At 34.5% G+C, this 23983-nt stretch overlaps 2 protein-coding genes across 8 annotated transcripts; one reads left to right on the top strand and one right to left on the bottom strand.

Annotated features, from left to right (window-relative positions):
• Positions 1-409: 409 nt before the first annotated feature.
• On the top strand, positions 410-13400 carry LOC147490259 (uncharacterized). Of its 7 annotated transcripts, none has more exons than XM_086572378.1 (20): positions 410-512; positions 781-875; positions 1630-1652; positions 1836-2014; positions 2978-3097; positions 3262-3307; positions 3672-3772; positions 3950-4045; positions 4350-4404; positions 4931-5021; positions 6313-6532; positions 7329-7494; positions 7567-7604; positions 8571-8643; positions 8713-8805; positions 8914-8939; positions 9039-10032; positions 10159-10208; positions 10331-10491; positions 13029-13400. In XM_086572378.1, the coding sequence occupies exons 2-20, from the start codon at positions 834-836 to the stop codon at positions 13152-13154; spliced, it is 2700 nt and encodes an 899-aa protein (XP_086428504.1). In that variant the 5' UTR covers positions 410-512; positions 781-833; the 3' UTR covers positions 13155-13400. The 7 variants fall into 7 exon arrangements, with proteins under 7 accessions (XP_086428504.1, XP_086428503.1, XP_086428506.1 ...); XM_086572377.1 differs by having other exon boundaries at positions 8562-8643; XM_086572380.1 differs by lacking the exon at positions 8571-8643 and having other exon boundaries at positions 8724-8805.
• LOC147490258 (two-component response regulator ARR17-like) lies at positions 10958-14175 on the bottom strand. Its single transcript, XM_086572382.1, has 5 exons — positions 13832-14175; positions 12342-12418; positions 11933-12010; positions 11225-11295; positions 10958-11108 (listed from the first exon to the last, which is right to left on the bottom strand). Exons 1-5 carry the CDS (start codon positions 13956-13958, stop codon positions 10982-10984), a joined length of 480 nt encoding a protein of 159 aa, XP_086428508.1. The 5' UTR covers positions 13959-14175; the 3' UTR covers positions 10958-10981.
• Positions 14176-23983: the final 9808 nt, after the last annotated feature.

Below are 23983 nucleotides of genomic sequence, written 5' to 3'. Positions count from 1 at the left end.
AGTAGGAGGTTGTTGTAAATTTGATTATGTATAAGCTTTCTGACAGGAAATCCATGAGTGCATTGTGTTCTTTAGTGTTGTCTTCCAAGAGATGGCAGCTCCTTTCAATTCCATTCTTGCTTTGTTTATGTGACACCAGATTTCATAGAGCAAGCAACAACAACAAGAGCTTTTTTGTTTCATATCCTCTTAAGGAGATTCATTCCAGTCCATTAAGAGGTGTATAAGTTTGATTTACCCATGAAATGCTTGCTCAATATAACTGTGCATGAAAGAAATATATCGACATTTTGATATTTTTCAATACATATCGAGATTTCAGCAACCGTTGGTGTTTGACCATTGACCAGCAACACTATAAAAGCCCATCTGAGTCTCCCGCCTAACAAACAAACAAAAAACAAAAAAAAAAAAATCCCTGCGACTCAAAATGAGAAAAAAGAAGCGAAATAAATAGAGATCTGAAATTCGAGCTGTTTACTTACTACTCCAAACAAAATCGATCGATTAAAGTAACTAAGATTCAAAACTCTTCTCCATTTTCATTCGTTTACATTTATCAGCTTCAAATTTCATTTTAATCGATTCAAAACTTATATTTTGATCAGTAACAGCGTTTTTACCCGATCTTTTACTCATAATATGAAATGTTTTAAGCTTTAATGTTATGAAATTTGTGAATTCAATGTTTATATTGTCTGATTAAGTTCGGAAGATGTCTTTTGGAGTGTTATTGTTATTTGAATTTAGGGTTTATTGTTTCTTTCTATTTCTGAAAAGGTCATATTAGATTGTTGTTGCTTCAAGTTTTGTGGCTGGTTACGGCCGGTACAATGTTGCAGTGGATGGGAGGTTCACGACGGAAAGTGAATACTGTAAGTTTGCGAACACGTAATTCATCTTCTGATTGTCCCTGTCTGTTTCGAGCTTTCATTTTTCATGTTGAACTCTTGAGTGTTGGTTGAACATCAACATTAGACTAGATAACAATAAAAAAATAAAATAAACCCTGAAGCTGGGAGGGACTAGATTAAATGTTTTGGGCCTGTTTGACTGGAAATAGTAACATAAATACTAGAACAGTAGATAAAAATCTGTCCGGGAAGCTATGCCAACATTGTGCAAAGGGCTTCATTGACATAGTTTAGTGTTCAAATTATCCATCATTTTTTTAATTTCTTCAAAAAAGGAAAAGATGTTAGCTCGCAATCGTAAAGCTTCTCATCCTTAGATGCTTAGACATTCAGGTTTAGATAATTGGCTCTTTTCACCTGGATAAAATCTCAATAGGCTAAGCGAGAGCTGTGGCATTGGTTGGTTTCAGGTTCCTCCGTCTTACCCTCTGCCCCGAACACTTTAGTATGCATGATTTGTGTGTATTCTCGAAGGCTTTGAGAAGATGGAACCTCATCTGTTCACTTCCATAGTTCCATTGCATGTGTATTTATATAATTTATTTTGTGCGCACACAACATGCCTCGCGTCAACTACAATAGCTTGAATTCTTTTATGTGCTATTTCCTGGCTTTTTTGAAGCATCACGAGCAATGCTGATTTCTTGACTGACGAATTAGCTTGCTCTTGTTTTCATTTCATCTCTTGTTTCTGGTGGATATGGGGAAACTCCAGTCAAGAAAATCAACACATAAAAGGTAGCATCAGTATCATTCAAGTTGTACTTCCTTCAATTATATGAATTGTGTTACACAAATATGGTGTTCCATTTCACAACCGGTCAGATGCAGACTTACGTTGTTATTTCTCTTTAGATAAGTGAGAATGTTAGTGCCCTTTATGTGTTTAATCAACCTGATCTATTTTCAGTGCAATTTCAGGCAAAGACAATACTTTGAGCAAAAGAAACGTCAACAACAGCAGACAGCTGGATTTGATAACAATGTTGATGGATTAAATAGTTGTGGAGAATATCATGAAAACCCCAAATCACTGGACATATTAAGTTTTTTAAACTTGGCAACAGTTTCTCAGGAATGCAAATCTAGTTTGACCAATGGTAACCTACCAATACTTTTAGTATATGGAGTTTCTCCTTTCTTCCTTTGTAAAAGCTAATTTTTGTGTTTTCTTCTTTTTCACTGCATTTTTAACTCTAGTTGAGGTACTTAGGAGTACATATAGTTCAAAATTTATCTGTATTGTTCATCAAAACATATGTTTATTTCTGTACCTTGTCTTTGTTACTTTTAAGCTTGGTTCCTACTTCCTAGTTTGCATCTTCTTCTTTTTGCTTTTTTGGCTCTATTATTGAAGATGATAACTGAAGCATCTTGTGCGCGTAGAACTTAATGTATTGAAAATGTTATTCAGCTCTAGGTTAACTAACAGAAACTAGACTTTGTAGTGTTGTGGCCAACAAGCTCAGATTATTTTCCACTCTTATAAATTCATTTCTTTGAACTCCATTAGTTATCCCAATACTCTGTTTCCTCAGTGGTAAACTTTTTTTTTGCAGTTTTCTGCTGCAATCTTGCATTTTACAAACATTATCCTCTTGTCTGACCCCTTTTTGACTTGTCAGCGTGCATGGAAGCTATTTGTTACTGATATTTAGCATAGTATGGTAAACAAATGCTATCTATGATGTTTAAGTGATGCATTTGTCGAATTACGTTAGTTTGTATCAAACATTAGTCAATATTTCCTATAATTCTTGTATGAGGTGTCTATAATGTTAAAAAAAATTAGTATGTGTTTATTTTGAAATTACTAATCCCTATTTGTTATGTATGGGCCTTGTTGTGGTTGGAAGAATGTCATCGTTATAAATAAAATTAGGTTGTAGAACCAATGTTTACAGTGCTAGTTGTTGTCAATTATTTTGCTAGTAACATAATGTGTTTTTGCAAAAGTGGTCATATATTTCTCTAAGGTCGTTGTTGATTTCATATATCTTTGTCTTTATTTTTATTTTATTTAAGGTTCATGATTCATGTTGATGTTGTTTACGTGTTCACAGAAGCGGAAGAAAGTGCAGTTATCAATGCTTCACCAGTAAAACACCACTTTCCGAAAGGTTCACCTTTGAACCTAATAACAAGAATCACTCCTAAGCATTCAGCTGATCGAAAGGGAGCAGGTAAACTTTTGACCCTGTGTCTATAGTCTTATGCATGATGGAGACCAGGCTAGAAGTAGCTGGAGTGTTGCTCTGAAATGTTGCACCTGCAATGATAAACGCTATATGGATGATGGTTATATGCTGGATCTAACCAATTAGTCTTGTTTAATTCATAACTGCAGAAGCTAATTCATCTGGCATTGGAATGGAATATGTGTCATCAAAAAAGTTAGTGACAAATTTCAAAATACTCAAACACTTTATTTACTAAACTGAGGAATGGTACTGAGTTCTGACATTCTCTGGGTCAAAGGATATATGCCTGTATAATCTGGTGTAATGGTGTCTGTACTCTGGGTGTCTAGATGCTCAACTTGTGTGCACGCTTGTTATGTCTGTGTTAACGGTAATGCTTGCTCATGTGAAAAAAAAAACTTCATCTCGTAGCCGTTGGATCTTGCAACTGGGGGTAGGGGTATCCCTAATTGCAACTAATAATGGGGGATGTATCCCTAATAGTTACTGTTTATGTATCTAGTGTGGATACCTGCTTTCTTCCCTGTGAGGAGCTCATGTTGTGTTCTCCTGACAGTGTTATCTCCAACAGTCCAGTTAAGATACCATCTTCTCGCAAACACCCTAACAACAGAACCAGTGATAAGTTGGATAACCAGAACATGGACACTGAAAACGGTAAATTTCAAGTTTTATTCGCTCTAGTTTTATATTTTCTTTATTTGATGCTTACGGACTTTCAATTCTCCTAACGAAGTGAGACTGTGGCATCAAAGGTACATTTAAAGGTCAATGTCTTTATTTCATGTTTTTTTTCATTTCCTGTTGCTGTGACCTGTGAGTCTGTCATTGCAGAATTATGTGTTTTAGATTTACTTGGGGATGATGGTCCAAATGAGAATTCAGAAGGAAGTCCAGTACATGAAGCTCATGTTGCATTTTCTGTGGAAGGTATCCATTGAAATTCAATTCAAACTCTGGTCTGAAACACTTTTAAGGTCTTCAAAAAAAAACATGAAATGCAAACCCTATACATGATAAGTAAGCATCTCTTTTGCAGTTGTAAACTATATGAGAAAGACAAGTTAATCAACAACAATTGGTCTGCTGAATTTTAATGTAGTGTACTATATATATACAATCTCTAATTCGTGGCACTTTGGATCTTTGTCTCCTCCTACTTTTCTTGTCAGATGTATGTGGAATGAAACTATATTTTCAAAACGTGCTCCTTGAGCTTTCTCTTGCTTGCCAGGTTTGGGTAAAATGGAGATGGGTACACCGGTTCATTCACCACGGCAACCTGGCAGGTACTTATTACACCCTTATAGATGTGTATGTAGATAATTTAGGTGAGTCGGTGGATAGATGGATGGTGGCACAAGCAACCTCACACTTAAATTATCTTCAGGGTACTTCTGCGGCCATAGTAGGAGGGCACAGAAATTTTTGCATCCGTAGTACTTCTCATGTTACTTTTTTTTAACAGATTGCTTGTATCTAAGCAATTAAGAACTGGAGCATATAATTCCTTGTGTTTAAGATAATAGACTATGAATAGTCTCATTAAGTGATATACAGCCTTCAGTTTATGCCTTTAGTCACAATTATTATAATTGTAGGTAAAGGAAAATGGTTTCAGAATCAAATGTTGCTGAGATTTTCTACTTATTTGTTTTGTCCTAGATGCTTCTGAAGTCTAATATGTTCATCTCATTAGTTATTAACCATCATAAGGCAAAGTCCAGAAAAGATTTTATTTATCAAATTAAAATAACAAAGAGAAGAATGAAGCTTTATGTAAGTTGTTGTAACCTTTTGCATATTTGATATTAGAGTCTTCGATGGGTTCTTGCCACCAAAGCCTGTGAAACGTTATCAGTCATCCAAGAACCTTCATTACGTGAATGATTTCGAGTTTGAAGTGGTAAGAACCATACCGAATATCTACTTGGTCTTCGTAATCGCATATTTCTTTTTAGACTCTTGCATGCTAGTTTATTTCCAATAGCTGAACCAAAGCAATACTTTTTCTTCTTCTTACTCACTTACAAAGTTTTACCCTGTGGGCTGTGGCTGTGCTTGGTAATCCTGCAAATAGAAGCGAAGTGTTCCTGCTCAAGTCATACTTAAACTAGGAAGGTCCCTTGATTATAGTTCTCTTGGTAAAATATTCAACTTTGTGCCTGCAGCACCTGGAAAGTTTTGCAGTTTGAAACAACTGCAAAGTTTTGAATGTGTATGCAGCCACAGGGATGGAGATTTTGGTGGTGGAACCACCTATCAAGACAGTCGTAGCCATGAGACCAGCTAGGCTTATGCATAAGTATAACATGAGCAGGAAATTTTGCATGTGTTAGTATGTTACGACCAATCATCTGGTTGATGTACATTGTTGGTGCCTCTCACTACAAATTTGATCAACAGTATTCATAAAAAATAAAAGAAAAGAAAAAGAAATAAATTATCCTGTGGTATCACTGAGGGAAAGATCTGGTATGTACGCATCCAGTCTATCTGGCCATATGTATTTGCCGAGTGCATGACCTGTCCCACTGAGGGAGAGTGTTACGACCCATGATATGGTTGATACACATTATTGGTGCCTCTGTCTACAAGTTGAGCTTCTGGAGCAACTGGTGCTTAACAGCAGGTTCCCAAGCACAGCCGATTACTTAAACTCATTCTTTAGGTTCAGAAATATTTGACCAATTAACAAAGACATTTATCTGACATGGATTAGAAGTGTCAGACCCAAAACCCAGATTTTGTCGAGTTATATAATTCACGTGTACACAGAAAAAGGATTTTTAATGCGATAGCTGATAGGGAAATACAGTTTATTATACAGTTTTCATTAGATTGTTTTCAGTGACATTTTCTTTTTGGGCATTGTAATGGCTGTTGCATGCTGCAGCAATCATTTTGTAGCCATTTGAGCAATTTCAGTTTCTGACAAAAATGACAATTTATAGAGTGAATTCATATTACTTTGTATTCCAAATTTCGACATTGCTCAGTTCGTTTTCACTTTTCTTTGGACAGCCTTCTTTACCGACAATGGTTCTCCATAGACATTGCTATCAAAGGATGAGCTCTATTTCATCCTTTGTAATCTATGAAGGAACTAATTTTACAGAATGTCTGGCTTATGACAATTTGTATGCTAAGTCCTTTTCTATTGATAAAAACAAGTTAAAGTTCAAATTTGACTGCAGAATGCTATGATACATGACATTGATATGCCACCATGTGGCAATCATTTGGAATTACCTATCAACCTAAAAGGCATCAAGGATCACTCTAGCCATTCAAAGCATGAAAGATTGATTGAAGAAGAATGCATGCCATTGGATGCTCATGTTTGTCAAGTAGACAACTACTTCAGTGCGGAGGCGAATCCCTACATCAATGATGAGAATGAAAGGCTATGGAAAGGTTAATTCACTTTGAACCTTCCAACTAAATTTTACAGCTTGTCAGATCTAAATCTTGTCATGTTCTAATATGTCCTTATACAATAACCTCCCTCTACTCGATATTGTGGGGGGAACTCTTCAGTATGAAATTGGAGAGGTTTTCAGTATGTTGGAATTGAATTATTAAACAACAAGCCGTAATTTTATTCTTCAATAGAACATTAAGATGTTGTAAATGCTCCAAAACCATCTCTTGCTCTACCAGCTGCTTAGACAGTATTTCATTTCAAATATATTAGTTAGAGATGTAGACTTTGGAAAATAATCTGCTGACAATATATAGGCTCAATGTTCTATATCTATGTAACTTAAGGTGTATTGTACATCTTTAATCTACCTTGTCCATAAATGATCTCTTTGGACAAAATTTGTATAGACTCTTTTGATTTAGCAAAGAGGTTATTTACTTATGCCTCTGAATCTGGGACCAACAATCTCACGCTAATGTAAAGACTTATAATAAAGGAGAGTATGAGATAGATGTCCTAAAGAAAAACCATTTTGGTGAGAAAATCTACTCTATCATCAATATGTATTTTAAAAGCATTTGGGGAATACACTTTCAGGTGTGCCTTCTGCAAAGTTACTCAAAATGCATCAAACGATACACAAATATTTTATGCTTAGTACCCTTAGGTAATAAGAGGTGTAAGCTTTCTAGAAAGGTGCAGGGTACCTATATGGCTATATGCATCAGATCCAAACATTTAACTCTGTTGGTGGATGGAAGTTTTTAACTGTTTCATTATAATCAGCTGGGTATGGCTTCCTGGATGAAAACTTCCCTTATGAGAGCACACATGATGCAGCTTGGAAGAATCAAGCATATGATATGGATAGTAATTATGTGTATTTCTCGATGGATAGTACAGAAGATGTTTCTGATTTTACGTTTGAAGATCCTTATTTGACAAACAAAAGGTTTCTTCTTCATACTGTAATTTGTTTGATGTGTATGTTCTTCGTCATGACAACAATTTTACATCTATGCAGGGATGTGGCCAAAGGACTAGGAGATTTCAATATTTTAGGTGCTTCATTTACAGCCATATAAGTAGATTTTGTTGAAATTATATGACATTTATGTTTTGGTTTTTCAAAGTACTGCTGAAAAGCTAAATTAGAACAAATCTTGCTCTTTCTATATAAAGTATGGTGTTTTTTCGTGTGCTGCATGGACTGTGTAAGTAATTCGCATGGAATGTTTCAAAATACTTTCACTTCCATAAGACTTGATAGATAGACGATATGAATTCTATGGTTTGTGTTCTAGTGGGAATTGCAATCTTTTTCAATTTTAGTGAAGAATATATATATATCTTTGACCGAGATGAGTGAGTTTTAGTATACAAGAACAAGAATTCTGTTCAAATGTTTCACAGCGGCACTCATAACATATATTAAGAATAGTAAAAATGTTTTTGCACCATGGCTTCACTGTATAGCTCCAGGGACTGTGTCTTGGTACGAGAATGTCCCTACAAACCAAGAATGTGTCCACTTCAGTGGTTGAGTAATCATATATGGCAGTTATGACTCTTTGGTTGTTGAAGCTAGCTGTGACAAAGTTTCACCGAAGTTTTGGTCCTTAGGCCCTACTGGCCTACCCCTTCACCTAGATTTGTACTTGCAGGGTGTGGATAGGATGCATTGATCGCATATTGACTGCATGTGAAGGATGTATGTGATGTTGTTATTATGATTAACAAAATTTTATTCTGAGGGGGAAGTTGGGTAAAGCTTGGATGTTATCACGTTTGAGTTTTTCATACTTGAATTGGACTCATTTTTCCAATGAGAGTTGAGCTTTGTTTTTGTTGAAGAGTGGTTGTGTGTGTCTTTTTTCTATCTCTGTTTTTTTCCTTTTCATTTCTCTCTTGTTTTTGTAGTCTCCCGCATGTTACAAACTTCATCTTTCCTCAACATGTGTTGTATTTTTTACTTCAAGTATGTAGCAGTAAGCGATTCAGCTTTTAAGTTCTCTTTAGTGAAAACAGATTTTCCTGCATCTTATCACAAGCACCAGGCGTCACAGAAAGAACAGGACTTCATTAACATAAATGCAAAGAGGTAGTTCAAATTTGCAGGTGGAGTGTTTAGATAACAGGAATAATAACTGAGTCCCTCCTTGATGGGCAGGAATCCCGCAGTAAATGGAAGTTGGGATTTCAATCGACCAACTTGGCCTTCTTTTGCTGCAGAAGATGCAAAGGATAACACAAGCTTGTTGAGGCAAGTTTGGATCTTCTTTTCTTACGAAGCAAAATTGTCTATCGGCGTTTGTCCATCTAAAGTGATTCTTATACATATCACTTGCTTCTTCTTTCAAACTTTTTGCAGTGAAGAGTCATGCTCATCCAGTGCGGGTATCTTTGTTGCTTACTAATAGATTAGTTGGTTGCTAAAGGATTGTCTAACGAATTGTTTCTTTAAATCATTTTTGACGTTGTCATTTTTTTCCTTAGTGAAAGGTGAGAAAGCGATATATTCTCCACGAAACTCTATTCTGGGAAAAGGCAAAGGGAAGTATGGAAGTGAGTTTTGCAGGAAGAATGCAAAACACAACAGTGAAAAGGATCTATATGCAGACAGAACAGTGTATAAGGATGGGGACAAAAAACATCCAGGCAAAGATCTGAAAGGGTCAGGAAAGCAAACAAGGGTGTTGAACTCATCAAGGAGAATAATATTTAATCAGTCAAATAGTCTCCCTAGTTTTCAGAAAGATCATGATTCACAACATAATTGGTTGCCTGAGGAAGAATTTACATCAGTTGATATGGACTCACGTCTGAATTCGTTTCAAAGAGTTTCTGTAGAATCAGATGTGGCATCCGTGGACTACAACTATTGGTCTGAAGATCTTTTTGGTGTATCTCCTAGTTCGTGCCTTAACACGCACTCGTCTTGTAAAAATTCTAAACTTGATGCTCCTATCAAGTATGCTGCCCCTTCTCGCAATAGCTTATTCCCTGAAAAATCTGTAAGCCCTCAACCATTCAGTCCTTTGCACTACTATGATTCTCCCACATTTCTAAATATAGGAGGCAAGTCAAATAAGCCAGATATAACTCAGGCTTCCAGAATGGAAGCCGAGCCTCCCAATTCAGATCGTGCTACTGATTCTGAAGAAAACACTAAACACCCAGCTTTATCTGGGCAGGGTGATTTTTATGAAGATAGTGAAGATGAATCAGAAGTTCAGCCAACTGGAAGTGGGAATTCTCCCAAGGAGCTAGAGAAAGAGATTTCTGTTGGAAACAATGATTACTCATCAGAAAATGGGAAGACTGAGGATGCTCCAGGCTTTAAAGACAATGGCAAATACATTGAAACAGAAGATGGGACTTCAGAACACAGTGATCAGCCAATAACAGGAGATTCTCCCAAGCATGTCAAAGAGACTTCATCAGCTAAAGTAGAGGTTCCTGAAGAGCTAGAAAGATGCATGGATGACAAGTAACTAAAGTTCTACCTTATGTTTTTTATCTTCAGTCATCATTCTCACTTTCTATTGCAGTTGTACCTGATTTCTGTATCAGATTCCTTCCTCGTGACTTCACTGAATATTTCTAATTTGCTCAGATACCCGTTCGATAGCGTCATGCACATTTTATCTCATGGGTGTAATGAAGGTATTCATTTTTCTTATTTGCTTGTATCCGAATTCCCTTTTCTTAGGTTTACTCCTTGTGTCTACTGACACCTATTTTGAATGCCATGCTACACATTGGTGGAAAATATGTATTTTGATCAGGAAATGTGGGAAAAGAAGACTCCAGATCCGAGAAAATAAATATCAAGAGTGACGGACACCGTCGCAAGGACCAATCTTACGAAGTGACGCTTGAAAGCTATGTACTTCTATGTGTAAAGAAAGTTCTAAAAGAAGTATCTGGAGAAGACACTGTAAGAAAGGTATGATGTTTCAATGGCATTCTCCCATCCAAATAGATTAAACAAGTATCTAACATTAAGGGTGGAGTATCGAAAAAACATTAAGGGTTTAATACATGGTTGGAAAATGACCTTCATACATTAAGGGTATATTAGTACACGATTGGAAATTACCTTCATACGTCTCTCTGCCTATATATTAGTTTTAATAAGAACCGTGTCACTCTGTTATCTGAAGTGCAGCCATGTCCAACTAGACTATTATGTAATTGGAGACACCCAGATAGAGAGAACAGAAAGCTAGTGAGCATTGAGATAATTTTTCTTTTAATAGGATCCAACTAAACAAAATTCATTCAACAGTATCAAATCTCATGAATAACCACAAAAAGCAAGAAAGTTATCTTTCTTTCAAAACCCAGTTTCTTCATCTCTAGCTTATCACTTTAGAAAACACCGGAAGTGATAATGTGTTTCAAACTTTTTCTCTAGTCCATGCTTCCTTGTTTGTCTACCTTCCCAAGCAAAATCTCCCATTAGTTGGCTTGTTCAATGATGTCATTTGACATCTCAATTTCTTCACATCTGATGGCTTGATGGGTTTCAGCATGAACTCCTGGGCTCCTTCCTCTATACACCTGTTTTAAAGTAGGATAGAAATTAAAATTAGTCAATCTGATTGCATCAATTTGAGAAAAAAAATATTGTTTAAAATGCCAAAGCAAGATAGGAAATATGCTTTGCTAGTAATTACTTGTTAATTCGTGTTGGTATATTTTCTGAGGACACTATGACCACTGGAATCTCCTTCATCGTAGACGACTCCTGCTTAAAAATATAGAGAAATTATATCTCGTGTAAACAAAGCAGATTAGATTTCATAATAATTCTTTGGCAATTAATATTCCAATTTGTTTATATTTTTATGGTACAAAAGTCTGACTAACTGATCCTTCAAATTAGGGCTGGTCATCGAGCCGAGCTGCTCGAGAGTAACTCAAACTTAGCTCGACTCAAACTCGTCCACGCAAAAGTATTGAGTCAAGCTTGAGTTTAATTTAAAGCTCATCCTATATCGCGAGTAACTCGAGCTCGAAAGTACCTCATGAGTCGCTGCGCTCGAAGTCGAGCTCAAGTTTGAGTAGCTCATGAGCTACTAGTTTTATAAGCTCATACCCAGTATATAATTTATAATTTATACCGGTTTTAATGTTTTATACACTTTTTTTTCAAGTAGCTTGAGCTCAAACCCGAGCTCGTAGTGCAAAACGAGTTGAGCTCGAGCTATTAGTACAACTGGACGAGTCAAGCTTGAGCACAATATTAAACTCAAAAGTCGAGCTTCTACATGTGCGAGTCAAGCTTGAGCATGGAAAAACTCAACTCGGGTAGGGTAGCTCGATGACCAGCCCTACTTCGAATGATTACATTGATCTCTACTTAAAAAAACGCAGCACGATACCTTGATCTTTTTAAGCAGTTCGTATCCGGTCATTCCTGGCATGCAATAATCAGTAATAACCATATTCACCTTCAATTCCTGCAAAGTAAGAAGGTATGCACAAAAGCTTTAGATTCATTTTGGTTGGTGTAATGACATGAATTACATGCCTAAAGCATATGATTTTGAGGACTCGACTACAAGTATGAGTGTATTCCAGAGAAAGAGGAAACCTCCTGCACTTAAGCATGTGAAATGCATACACGACGGGGAAACTTTTCAAGGCAGATAGATTTTAGATCAGGTTGGCTGAGATGCCCCCAAGCCCTTCTTAGTCCACTCAGAGTTTTTGTAAAACTCTTGATGCATTCATCAACAAGAAGTACTATGATTGAGTAAAAATTAATAGATCAAAATTAAACCCGCTTACTTTGTTTTCTGTAGTTCCTTTCTGATCTCCAATGCCAAGATATTCCAAAGCTCGTAGGCCATTTTCTGCAATAGTCACTGCAAATAGCAAACCAAGATTGACATCCAAATGTTCTTTAAGCAAGTATGTAGATCGATTCTATAAATAAAAATATTAATTAGCCTGCATTAAGAGTGAAGAAATAATAACATTCATACATACAAAAAACATCAAAATCAAGTTATAAATTATTGCTCGGCCCATTTTTGTAATAGGCATTAATTAAAGATTTTCACACAATCCCCATTTTTAGATTTGTGCTTGTTGAATATATATATATATATATATATATATATATATATATATATATATATATTTTTTTTTTTTTTGGTAAAAACTTTGTTTTAAATTAGATCAAGAACTTTTTTGATCTTTGGCATACCTCGAACCCCAGACCTCCTGTATCATCACCCAAAGGTTTTTACCGACTTTGCTTTCTTAGTCAAGATGCAAAACTCTTAGTTTGGGAAACATAGAAAAACTCTCTCATGAATCAAACTTCCTTCCCATTTAATTTTGGAATTCCTTTCCAGAAAATTTCTGGCCAAAACTTAAAATTCGGTAGGATCGAAAGTTAAAAAAAGAAGTTACTATTTTATGTTTCTTTCTTCCTTATCTTTTTCTCTATTTTATGTTTTCATATAACAGCATTGTCAATTCACAAGCAAACGTTCAACAATCAACAACTTTGTTGATTTTAGTCCAAGGCCCAGTTTATATTGTAAAGCACAATCAGCATTCAGCTATTCATCATCCTACAACTTGTTTATATAATTATATACAAACCTGCTTGGCGAACTTGCTGGACACAAAGATTATAGGCAGTTTCTAAAACGGAACTACATTGTGCGGTCTTACATTGTGCTCAACACAACGCTTCATTTGCCTAATGTTCCTAAAGTCCCTAGCTGTGGTGTCACTTTGTTGATTATTTGCTTCAACATTAAAGTTTGTTTGCAACGTTGCAATTTATAAACAATTTAGAAGCACTGAAGCATACTTTGCTTATAGATTGTTGAAGGACTGGAGTTACTCTAGAAGTCTAGATTAGTTTTACTCGTTTTCAGGACGTGAGTTTTTTTTTTCGATAATAATTTTTTCAGGACATGAGGTAACATCACAGATACAGGATAGAAATGGCTATTTTGATGGTTCCATCTTAGAAAATGCATGAAAAAACCTCAAAAGTTCTTTTTGACAAAATCAACATCTATATCTGTCGTGAACACAACATGATTAGCTTTCATTTTGTTGGTATGTTTGCTCACAATTTGTTAAACCACCACAAATAATGTATCAAATACAAATAAACATTTCCATAAAATAGAGTTACATTCTCCGAGTTCTGAACATCAGATCAAATGATTTTTGTGTGAAAAATCATTTTGAAGAAACTTTTGTACACCTCGCTAGAAGACAATAAGAAAATTAGTAAGTTATATAACTCGTACCTTTGCAATTATACTTTTTAAGAATTTGCTCAATGAGTTTCCTGTCAATAATATTGTCGTCTACTGCAAGAACATGTGGTTCTTCTCCACAGTCGAACTCATTTGATGTTGATGAAGAAGAAGCCATATTATTTCTCTTATTCCTGTCACCTTTTTCCCACTAACCAAATTAAACTACTCAAAAACCTCTACAATGAAAACCAACAAACAAGAGTGTTAGATAGAGAAGACAATGCAGACATACACAGTTACACACACACACAAGAGAGGTCCACAATGCAGTCTTATTTATAGGAAAAAGAAAAATGAAATCGCAATAATATCAGTACACAGATATTTCGTGATCTTTTGTTCTGGTCTCTGATATATTATTCCTGCGTCCTGCCTACTCTCCAAATCCTCTCAGTATCAAGTTACGATATAAGCCAGCTCACCTTTTTGGTTCAGCTTCTAATCCCAAAATATATATATATATATATATATAGATAGATAGATAGAGAAGTTACTATCTGCCAACAAATATATTTCTTGTTTTCGCTTCAAATCTAGGATTGCATTCCGTTTGTACTGATTCACCTTACTAATTGGCTCCAACTTATGACCATTTCTTGTCTTCTTTTGCTTTTTCTGAAGTAAAAATTATGACCATTTCAAACTATGGCAGTATGGCGGCTCACTTCATTTCTCTTAAATAGTTGTTTGTTGCGTTTACCCAGAAGAGTATCGTAATCTAGAGTCTAGACATTACGGAGATCATCATTCTCAAAAATCAGGCATTTAAGTTTTCTAGCATCATCAATCAAATCCACAACATGGCGACAATGTGTTTTTGATTAAGATACAAGATGACAGTCGAGATCATAAGACAATTGGATATGGTCTATCGAATGTAAGGTTTGGCGAGGGTTTTCGTGAAGGCACTACTTATTTTATTGAGAGCCTACACACTCAAAACAAAACCAAATGGGTCATAAAACTAAAAGGATACCGCTTTATTGAGTAGGCACTCTTTAAGATTGATATGTTTTTATAAAAAAAAATGGCTTAAGTTTGATTAGTTTGGTTTTATTTTAAGTTCTATTGAATTAATGTGTTTTTTCAATACTAACAAATTTAAAATTTTAATTATTTTATATAAAATCGAACGAATGAGTATATTCAAATACATTATGGATTTGATTCGTAAATTATTATGAGATTTATTTGTTTTAATATTTGGGTTTTTCTAAACTTTGATAAATTTTATAATTCAGTTAATTTTTAAAAATAAAAATAAATCAATCAATTAGTATCTTGAATTAATAATAAATTTTATAGATATTTTTTATTTGATTTTGAATATTAAAAAAATTCGAAAAAAATTGTAATTTGATTATTAATATACTATTTTAAAATATTATTATTTTCAGTCTTAATTCCAAGACACGTTTGTTTTGTAATTAGTGTCAATATAAAAATTACGTGTAAATTGTGCCTACGTGGGAAATGAGGAGATCAAGAGTGGCCCCCTTAATTAGGTGTAAAATCTTTGATGATGCTTTTACCTGCAACGATCAAATCAAGAAGTAAATCGTAACAAAATAGAACAAAATATTGGTAGGATTACAAACTTATTTATGACAATGACGGGCTAATTTCGGTGGGCCATTTATACGATATCATTTACTATGTCTTGAAATTTGTGGAAAATAAGATTTGATACTGTGGCCTTTGACTTGGTAATTTTAAACGTGTTTATCGAGGTATATCTCAGGTAAATCTCCAAGAGAAATCTGTCATCTCTCAATCTTGTTTCCTTCTTCTCATGGATTTTGATACTGCCCACTGGTAAAACTTGTCGCGGTCAATGCATATATGGATTGGACTTTTATTTTTCTCCACTTTCAGCTGGGAGGATAACTTCAAAAGATTGACTTTGAGATAACATGATTGCCGCCACGTTGGCAGGGAAATCTTGAAACACAGAACTCCCAAGCTGTTGTAAAAAAATCAAAAATCGAAAAAGACTGGGTTATGATCCAGAGATAAAACACTGTCACTGACTCTCGGCTATTTTTTGGCCCCAACTCGTAAGGCCAATATAAAAGTTATAAACACAGGTTGTTTTTTTTTTATGCAAAAAACACAGGTTTACAGTCTAATTAAAAGTGGTGTCCAAACTAGGGGTGGGCAATGGGCCGGGTCGGACTAGCCCGGCCCTAAACATTTAAAGTCCTTCAAATATTAGGGCCGGATTGGCCCGGCCCTAAAGTCAGCATAGAGTCAAGTCGGGCCGGGTCACAAGTCTAAACCTCAAGCCCTTACCCTACCCTAAGCCCTCTTTAAAGGTTTTAGGGCCGGGCATATATATTTTCTTTTTTTTTACTACATCAGTTTTAAAAGTCATTTATATTGCAAAAATGTACAATAATATACAAACTCAAAGTCCAACCAATCTAAGAATAATCCCAGTATAAGTCAAAAAATTTAAAATGCACATCCACAATCTAATGAATCAAGACATCGAGAGTTCGAATTTGTTTTTCCTCAGACTCAAACCTCACTAAAATTACATTTTAAATTGAAATACATAGACAAATAATTATATTATCATTTTAAAGGAATAAATAATATATATAAAGAAGAAACATAATAGTTTTGGTTAAAGGGTCATGGAAGTTGTTAAACTATTTGTAATATCATAAATTATTTCTATAATAGATTCAAACAAATATAATATTACCTTTTCTTCTAATTTAAAAGTGATTCAAGAAGCTTTGTATATGGAAATGAAAATATTGACTTTTGAACAAGTGATGGAGAAAGGTTTGAGATTACAAATGTCATTTTTCGACAAATGTTGTTTTGGTTTTATGTTACAAATGTCCGCTCAGATTTTGCTTTTAATGGTGTGGAAGGAAATCTTTAGTTTTAGACTTGGCTTGGATGTGAATAAAAATATAATTTATAAGAAATAAGTGAGAAAAAAAGAAATTGAGAATAATAAGTTATGGACTTTGACTTGATGATCGAAAGGAATAAAGTCTTATTTTTATTAAATTAGTGCTCATTGTTCTTTCACAAGTTTAAGTTGACAAGTTTTGTTATATAAGACAAGTTATTGAAAGTACCCTCAGCGTGTAAGTGATAAATTACAAAGGACAATGTTATTTTAATTGAAAATATTTAACAAAAGAGTTGGACAATTATAGTATGTGTATTTATAGTGAAAGTGTGAAACAGGGGGCGGTTAGGGCTTGGTTTAGGGTCGGACCTATGTTTTAGAATCTTAGCCCTAATAGCCTTCCTAAGGCATTAGGGCGGGCCCGGCCTACGCCCTAAACTCTGTGAGGACTTTAATTGTGAGGGCTTTATAGGGCTTAGGGTCGGGTCGGTCAGGGCCGGGTTAGGGTCGTTAGGGCCAAATTCTCACCCCTAGTCCAAACTATGCAATATAGCTGCTACCTGATTTCAAAATAACACGCACTTGAGAGGTTCATTTTGTGAATTGAAACTGTCAAAGACTCAAAGTTAGAATAAATGCTTTAGAAATCCTCCGTTTAGGTGGGGAATCTGACATATATGAGAATGTCCATCCAATCTCTAGGATATGTAAATATGCATTCATAGATTTTGTTTCATCTATTTTTACTCGATATCATCTTATTTATGTATTTTAACTAATAAAGTGACCCTCTAGCAGGTACCTACTAACAAAGTTGGTAAAATCTTTGGGTGATGATACCAGAAGTCTGGGGGTCGAAGAGTTACTGATCTCATTTAAAACAGACTTGTCAATAAATAAAAAAAGTGACTCTCTAGAAAAGAAAATACAAGTATTTGTATTTTGAACTCACCAAGTGCCCACAAGGCAACCAACAAAGACATTTGTTTTTTGAGTTCCAACTTTTAAGCATTTTTGTTGGAATCCCAAGACAAAAAAATTGCATGCTAATTAGGGGTGGCAATGGGTCGGGTTCGTGTGTCATATTCGGGTCACATGTTAGAAGAGCAAATCCAAACCCGATCCAATTACTAATCGTGTCGAGTTTGTCAAATCTAAACCCAACCCATCTATATAACGGGTTACCCAACAGGTGACCCGCTAAGCCAGCGGGTCAATTTCATATCAGATTCACAGACAATCTGTGTACAAAATATTTAGTATTTCACGATTTTATATTATCAAAAAAATATGTATAAAAAAATATGTATTAATTCTCAAAAACCATCCATAATTTAATCACATATTAAGGGAAATTGAATAATGAAACATATTTTTATTAAATGAATCAATATGACAATTAATCCATCTTATTTTAGTCGTTTATTTTAGGTAGTTAAGATGATAAATCAGATTTTAGATCAGTTTCGGATCGGTTCACAGACAACCTGTATGCAAAATATTTAGTATTTTATGATTTTATGTATCAAAAAAAAATATATGTATTAATTCTCAAAAACTATCCATAATTCAATTACATATTAATGAAAATTGAATAACAAAACATATATTTATCTAATGAATTAGTATGTAGGCTCATCCTTATCATTTTAGTCGTTTATTTTAGGTTATTGGGATAATGAGATTTAAAAAAATAATAAAACGTATCTTAAAACAGATTATACAGATCACGGGTTAATGGCCCAACCCATTATACCCGAAAGCTAATCGAGTCTACTAACGGGTTACTTGAGTTAACATATGTGACCCTAACCTAACCCATTTATTTGACGAGTTTGGCGGGTTAACCCTTAAATAACTTAAAAGCCTTTTTTTCCAATCCGAACCCGCTAATATCATGTCGAATTCGTGTCAAGTTAGCGGGTCATGTACAAAACTGGCACCTAATCTACGCACTAATTACTTGCACTAACGGACTAACCTACAGAGTGTCTTGTGTGGAAGACTATAATCTTTACTCTTTCAAACATAATTTTGTTTTACGGCGAATCACCTTGAAGTTGGATATCTTCATCATTCACTATTTTGGTAAAACTTTATTAACGCTTACCTTTATGACTCGTAATGTGTTTCCTAATCCATAGTATATATATTGATCACCTATCTAATTTAAGTTAAAACTCTTCCAATTGTTTTTATATTTTGTCTTCTATTTTGGTATTTTTTTTTATAATAACAAATATATGATTTTTGTATCAAAATTAAGAGATCGACCAAAGTCTACTTTGGAATGCTCACTAAAATCGTGAATTTTTTATTAATTGGGAGACAAAGATCAAGATCTAATACTAAGCTACTAGCCAGTAGCCACTTCCCTATGATCTTTCACTTACATTTGATTATGCCAATAATATTTTCATTTATAAAATTCGTTAATCTCCAAATTTGAAGTGTCCTACTTATTTAGGGGAATGTTTCTTCAACAAACAAGCAATCGATATTTCACAATCTAATAATAAGGTATAATATCTTGTTTTTTCGAATATCTTGTAACAAATAAGACATATTCATATTCTGGTTAGATTGAAATACTTGTACAAAAAAACCATGATGGTTGGCTAAGCTAATTAACTAACTTCTTTTGTTTCATCAAATTATCACCACGCACGTTAATTTCACCAAGAGATATATCATTATAACTATGTATTAGTAAGAAAAAGCAACCTGAACAATTAGGGCTAAAGTGGCGAGTACTGAGATTTAGCAGTCAAAATTAGAATTGGTCTGTTAAATGTTAACGGCTAGGTAGATACTTGAGACGAGATAATTTTGTATAGACATGCATGTTGCGCAAGAATCAAACTAATTAAGTTTGTTTGGGGTTTTATATTTACACTAGTAACAATATAGCAACAAAATTATCTTCAATTCGTCAATTAGGTTGAACTTTTGGCGAAATTAGGAGTTTAGTGAGATAAAATTCCGCACAATCTGAATATATTAAGTTTTTGTTAATTTACTTTAGATATACCCTATTTCGTTATCATTTTTTTTTTTTAAAAAAAATTTGTGTCAATAATAAGTTATTTTGATGTGAAACAATTCGGGTACAATTAAGCACATTCACCTTTTTAATTTTTAATTTTTTTTGTTGGTAATCATTTCATATATTAATATATCAACAAGGTGTTACATTAGCATTGTTATTTTCCAGTCATGCTTGGTTATCTATTACAGGATTGTTCTTGCTCTATCCCTTTCCAATATATCTTGTAGCCAAGGTGGAGGCATCGCAGTCCACAAAAGTAGGGATCGATTTACCAAAAGATGTTCTTTGAATTGGTGTGCTACATTATTTCCAGATCTATGCACCCACAAAAAACTGATCGACAGTCCCAAACGTGGACGAACTAGTATGACATGAGATTGACCTCCATAAAATGCTTGATTTATGTTGAGTGAGGTAATCCACATCAGCTTTTGCATCCATTTCTACCTCTACTTTAATGTAGTTGATCTGCTAGCACCATTGAAAGGCTTTGAGGACTCCTTTGTACTTTGCCTCCTCATCACTGCTGGCTTTATTTCTAGCTGAGCATGCCGCACCTAAGAAAAATCCTTTAGTATATCTCAACACATCCAAAAGTGGCTGTTAAATCTTTCTTGCAGAAGCTGCCAACCACATTTAGTTTTGTATAGTTCAATTGTGGCATAATCCATTTTATATTTTGGGGAACCTTTGGATCAACAGCCTGACAGTAGCATTTTCAAAGAAAGTATCAAGTGTTATGCATAATTTTTCAACATTTGGCTTTCTATTGTTATGAAATACCTCACATTTTTCTAGCCAGATCAAGTATAACATTAGGCAGAATTTAATTTCGTCCACACATTCTTCTCAATAAACTAGATTGTGGGTGAATTCTACCAGGTACATGAAAAAACACATGGCTAGGTGGTCTCTAGTTGGTAGCTAGCACATTGTAATAACATTTCCATTTCCAATAGCAGAGAGAAGCTCTAGGGTGATTGTCTAAATACCAAACAACCAAATTACTGATGTTATTTTTTGTTCTTGGGAATGAACAGATGCAATGACACATAGATTTTACTGTGTGTTTTTTTTTTTTTTTTTATGTCTCCATTTAAGCTTATCTTCAGTGTTATGTCTTGTTAAAAAGATGGTTTGAATTTTGACACTAGTTTGGGCGTTAAATAGTTAATTCATAGTATCAAGTTTCCAAGTTCTAGAGTTTGTATCAATATGGTCTGACACTTTGTTATAACCATGGTGAGTTATGGTATCTTGGGGCACTTTCCCACTAGGTGTATCAGGGGTCCACGAGTCATTCTAGATGTTAATATATCCATACCTACACACCAAATGGAGTTATTTATCAAAGATTTAAGATTTGTTTTTGAAAACCTATCCAAACCCAAGAAACAACATGCTTAGGAATTGAATGTAAGACATCTAAGTGGTGGAAATACTTACATTTGAGCTGCTGAAAAAGAAAGGAGTATGGATTAGTTATAACATGCCAAACAATATAATTTTACTTATATGGGCCTAATTGTCTGTAGCCATGTCTCTAATCCCTAAACCTCCATATTTGTTTTGAGTGTAAATGTAATGACTCGTCTCATTTTACTACGCGGATACTGTCCCCACTTAGTCACTGTGGACATCCGACAGTGTGGGGTTTTTTGGATTCTGGACAACTTCCCAATAGGTCACCCATTATTAAACTAATTTTGCACGAGCACGCTTAAATGTGGAGTTCTCACCAACCCTACAACCAAACAATCCAAAAAATGCCTCGATGTTAGGATTTAGAGATCAATTACTCATAGCCAGGATTTTTGGACGACCACCTAAGTGAAGTGGGATCACATTATAGCGCAACCATCACCCATATATGGACTAGGCGCCTTTCCATCATGCCCCCCCTTGGGACACATTCAGGGATATCACAGTAGATAGATTTCCAACTTTTTAGATAAAGTGGGTGGGATTTCCCCTTGTTTGTTCCCCACTAGAAGTCGTCCCTTTGCGTGCAAACCACGTATTAATGGTGGTAGTGACTATGTCTGGTAACATGAAAGTGGACATGTGGAACACATGCATAGCTAAAGGAACTGTTTTGTAAGAACAATTCTAGCAACTTGAGACGATATTTTCCCTTTCCAACCTGCAATTCTCTTATTTACCTTGGTAATAAGATCATTGAATATAACAAATATAGGTTGGCCTGGGATAAGGAGAGAGCCCACATACTTCTCTCTAATGGTTATAATTATCATGTCTAGTTTTCATGATGGAAGCAATAAGTTCAGGATGCAGATTATTACTAAAATTGATACCATATTTTTCATATATAATTGATCTCTTTGCTTGTAACGTCATAGTAAGAACTTTAGAGCATCTAAAAGTTTTTCAGCTTCATTCATATTTGCTCTACATAATATATATAAATGCATCATCAGCAAATAACAACAACTGCGATATATGAGTGCTATCTCTTGAGATGTTGATGCCATGTATATTTTTTTCAATATGTTGCGGCATTAGCGCTCTTTTCAGGAATAAAATCAGAAGCAACTGTTACAAAGTCCCTTTTGATGATTGATGCCAAAAAGACGGGCCTCTAGTTTTCATATCTAGGATTCTAGAGAGAACTTCCATGATAAGAATGAACAAAATGAGACCAAGGATCCCCTTGTCTCAAAAAGAGAACCATTTACATTGACATAAAACTGAGGTGAGGATATAAATTGATTTACAAGATTTACAAGAATGACTAAGTGTGGGTCAAGACCTAGGGATGATAGAATAGAGAGGAGAGCTTGCCAATTGACTCGGTCAAAAGCCTTTGACATATTAAGCTTAATTGCCATTAAGTCATATTTACCTTACTTATGTTTCATAGTATGCATAATATGGTAGGGAAGCCATCTGGCCCAAGTGATGTGAGGCCTCCTATATGTTGAGTACCATACATTCCAATAGTCCATAATATCCTAATGAGGATGAACCTTTACAAACATACAGGACACACATAATATGTACAAATTCAGACATGCATGAAACAAAATCTAGCAACCACATTCTTGTAGTTGCCTCCATCCAAGGAATACTCCTCGATCAGCTCACCAATCTATTTACAAATATCATTACCCAGGAACAACCTGAAATAGGAGTGCAAGTGGATATCCAAATATTCGAATCCAATTTGAATTCATATTTGATAAATCGGATATTATTCAAAATTTTTGGATATCATATTTGAATTCGGATAATTTTTTATGTCCAAACTAGTTTCGGATACGGATACAAATTCGGATATATCCGCATCCAATAATATCTGATCCAATTTAAAAAACTGATAGTTATTATATATAATTAATTTATAGGTAATTGTTTATTATATAAAATCATAAACTAATATTATAAAACTATAATAACAAAATAATAATAATAAATGATAAATATATATATACTAGTTTTTATAATGGTAAAATAAATTATTCAAAATAAATAAAATTTCTATTGATATTAATTTTCAGATAGGATATTATCTAATATTGAATTCGAATATAATTTTAATATCGGATATCAGTATAAATTTTACCCCTCTGTTTTCACTTTGCACCCTAACCTAAAGTGTCGCAACCAAACTATCATCAAATGCATTATGCATATCATATTTGCCATGGATTTTGGCAGTTTAGATCCCCATTTTACAACGTGCATTGTATAAAGTTGGCAACTTGCACGAAGCCACAAATATAAAACACGTGAACCCAAACTGTAATCAACGCCGACAAAACGCGGGTCATTTTTGGTTGCCCAAAATTCCAAACAGATACCGAAAATTTCAATTGGTAGGAGAAAATGTGAAACTCATTCAAAATATCACGATAAAAACAAGGCTTCAGCTAACAATCTTATTATTAAGATCTAATCTACTTTTCGTTGTTACTAAACGAACAATAAAACCTCTTCTAATAAAAGAAGTATCCAAGTATTAGTTATTTATGTTTTTACCATAAATGCCCTCAATCTTTCAACACTTTTCCATAAAAGAGTAAATTATTAGATGCAGACATTTTCAGTTGAACACACAAACCACGTCTCTTTCCTTTGCCCTTAATAAGAAGATTCTATACTTCATCTCTTTTCTTAATCCCAATTCCCATATTCAGCTTAAATTTCACGTTGCATGATCCATTAGCACACGTTTTTATTACAAATTTTGCTTATTTAC

The sequence above is a fragment of the Coptis chinensis genome, chromosome 7 (assembly GCF_015680905.1).
Source record: "Coptis chinensis isolate HL-2020 chromosome 7, ASM1568090v1, whole genome shotgun sequence".
In the NCBI taxonomy this organism is placed as follows: domain Eukaryota; kingdom Viridiplantae; phylum Streptophyta; class Magnoliopsida; order Ranunculales; family Ranunculaceae; genus Coptis; species Coptis chinensis.
This window is presented reverse-complemented; position numbering and strand designations above follow the sequence as displayed.

Bases quoted from the DNA above. Each gene is read 5' to 3' on its own strand.
- LOC147490258 (XM_086572382.1), bottom strand. From the start codon at position 13,958: ATGGCTTCTTCTTCATCAACATCAAATGAGTTCGACTGTGGAGAAGAA. The intron at 12,419-13,831 runs GTACGAGTTATA...TGCTATTTGCAG, and splicing joins TAAAAAGTATAATTGCAAAG to TGACTATTGCAGAAAATGGC. The intron at 11,109-11,224 runs GTAATTACTAGC...ACTTTAAAACAG, and splicing joins ATACCAACACGAATTAACAA to GTGTATAGAGGAAGGAGCCC.
- LOC147490259 (XM_086572375.1), top strand. From the start codon at position 834: ATGTTGCAGTGGATGGGAGGTTCACGACGGAAAGTGAATACT. The intron at 2,015-2,977 runs GTAACCTACCAA...ACGTGTTCACAG, and splicing joins CAAATCTAGTTTGACCAATG to AAGCGGAAGAAAGTGCAGTT. The intron at 4,046-4,349 runs GTATCCATTGAA...CTTGCTTGCCAG, and splicing joins TGTTGCATTTTCTGTGGAAG to GTTTGGGTAAAATGGAGATG.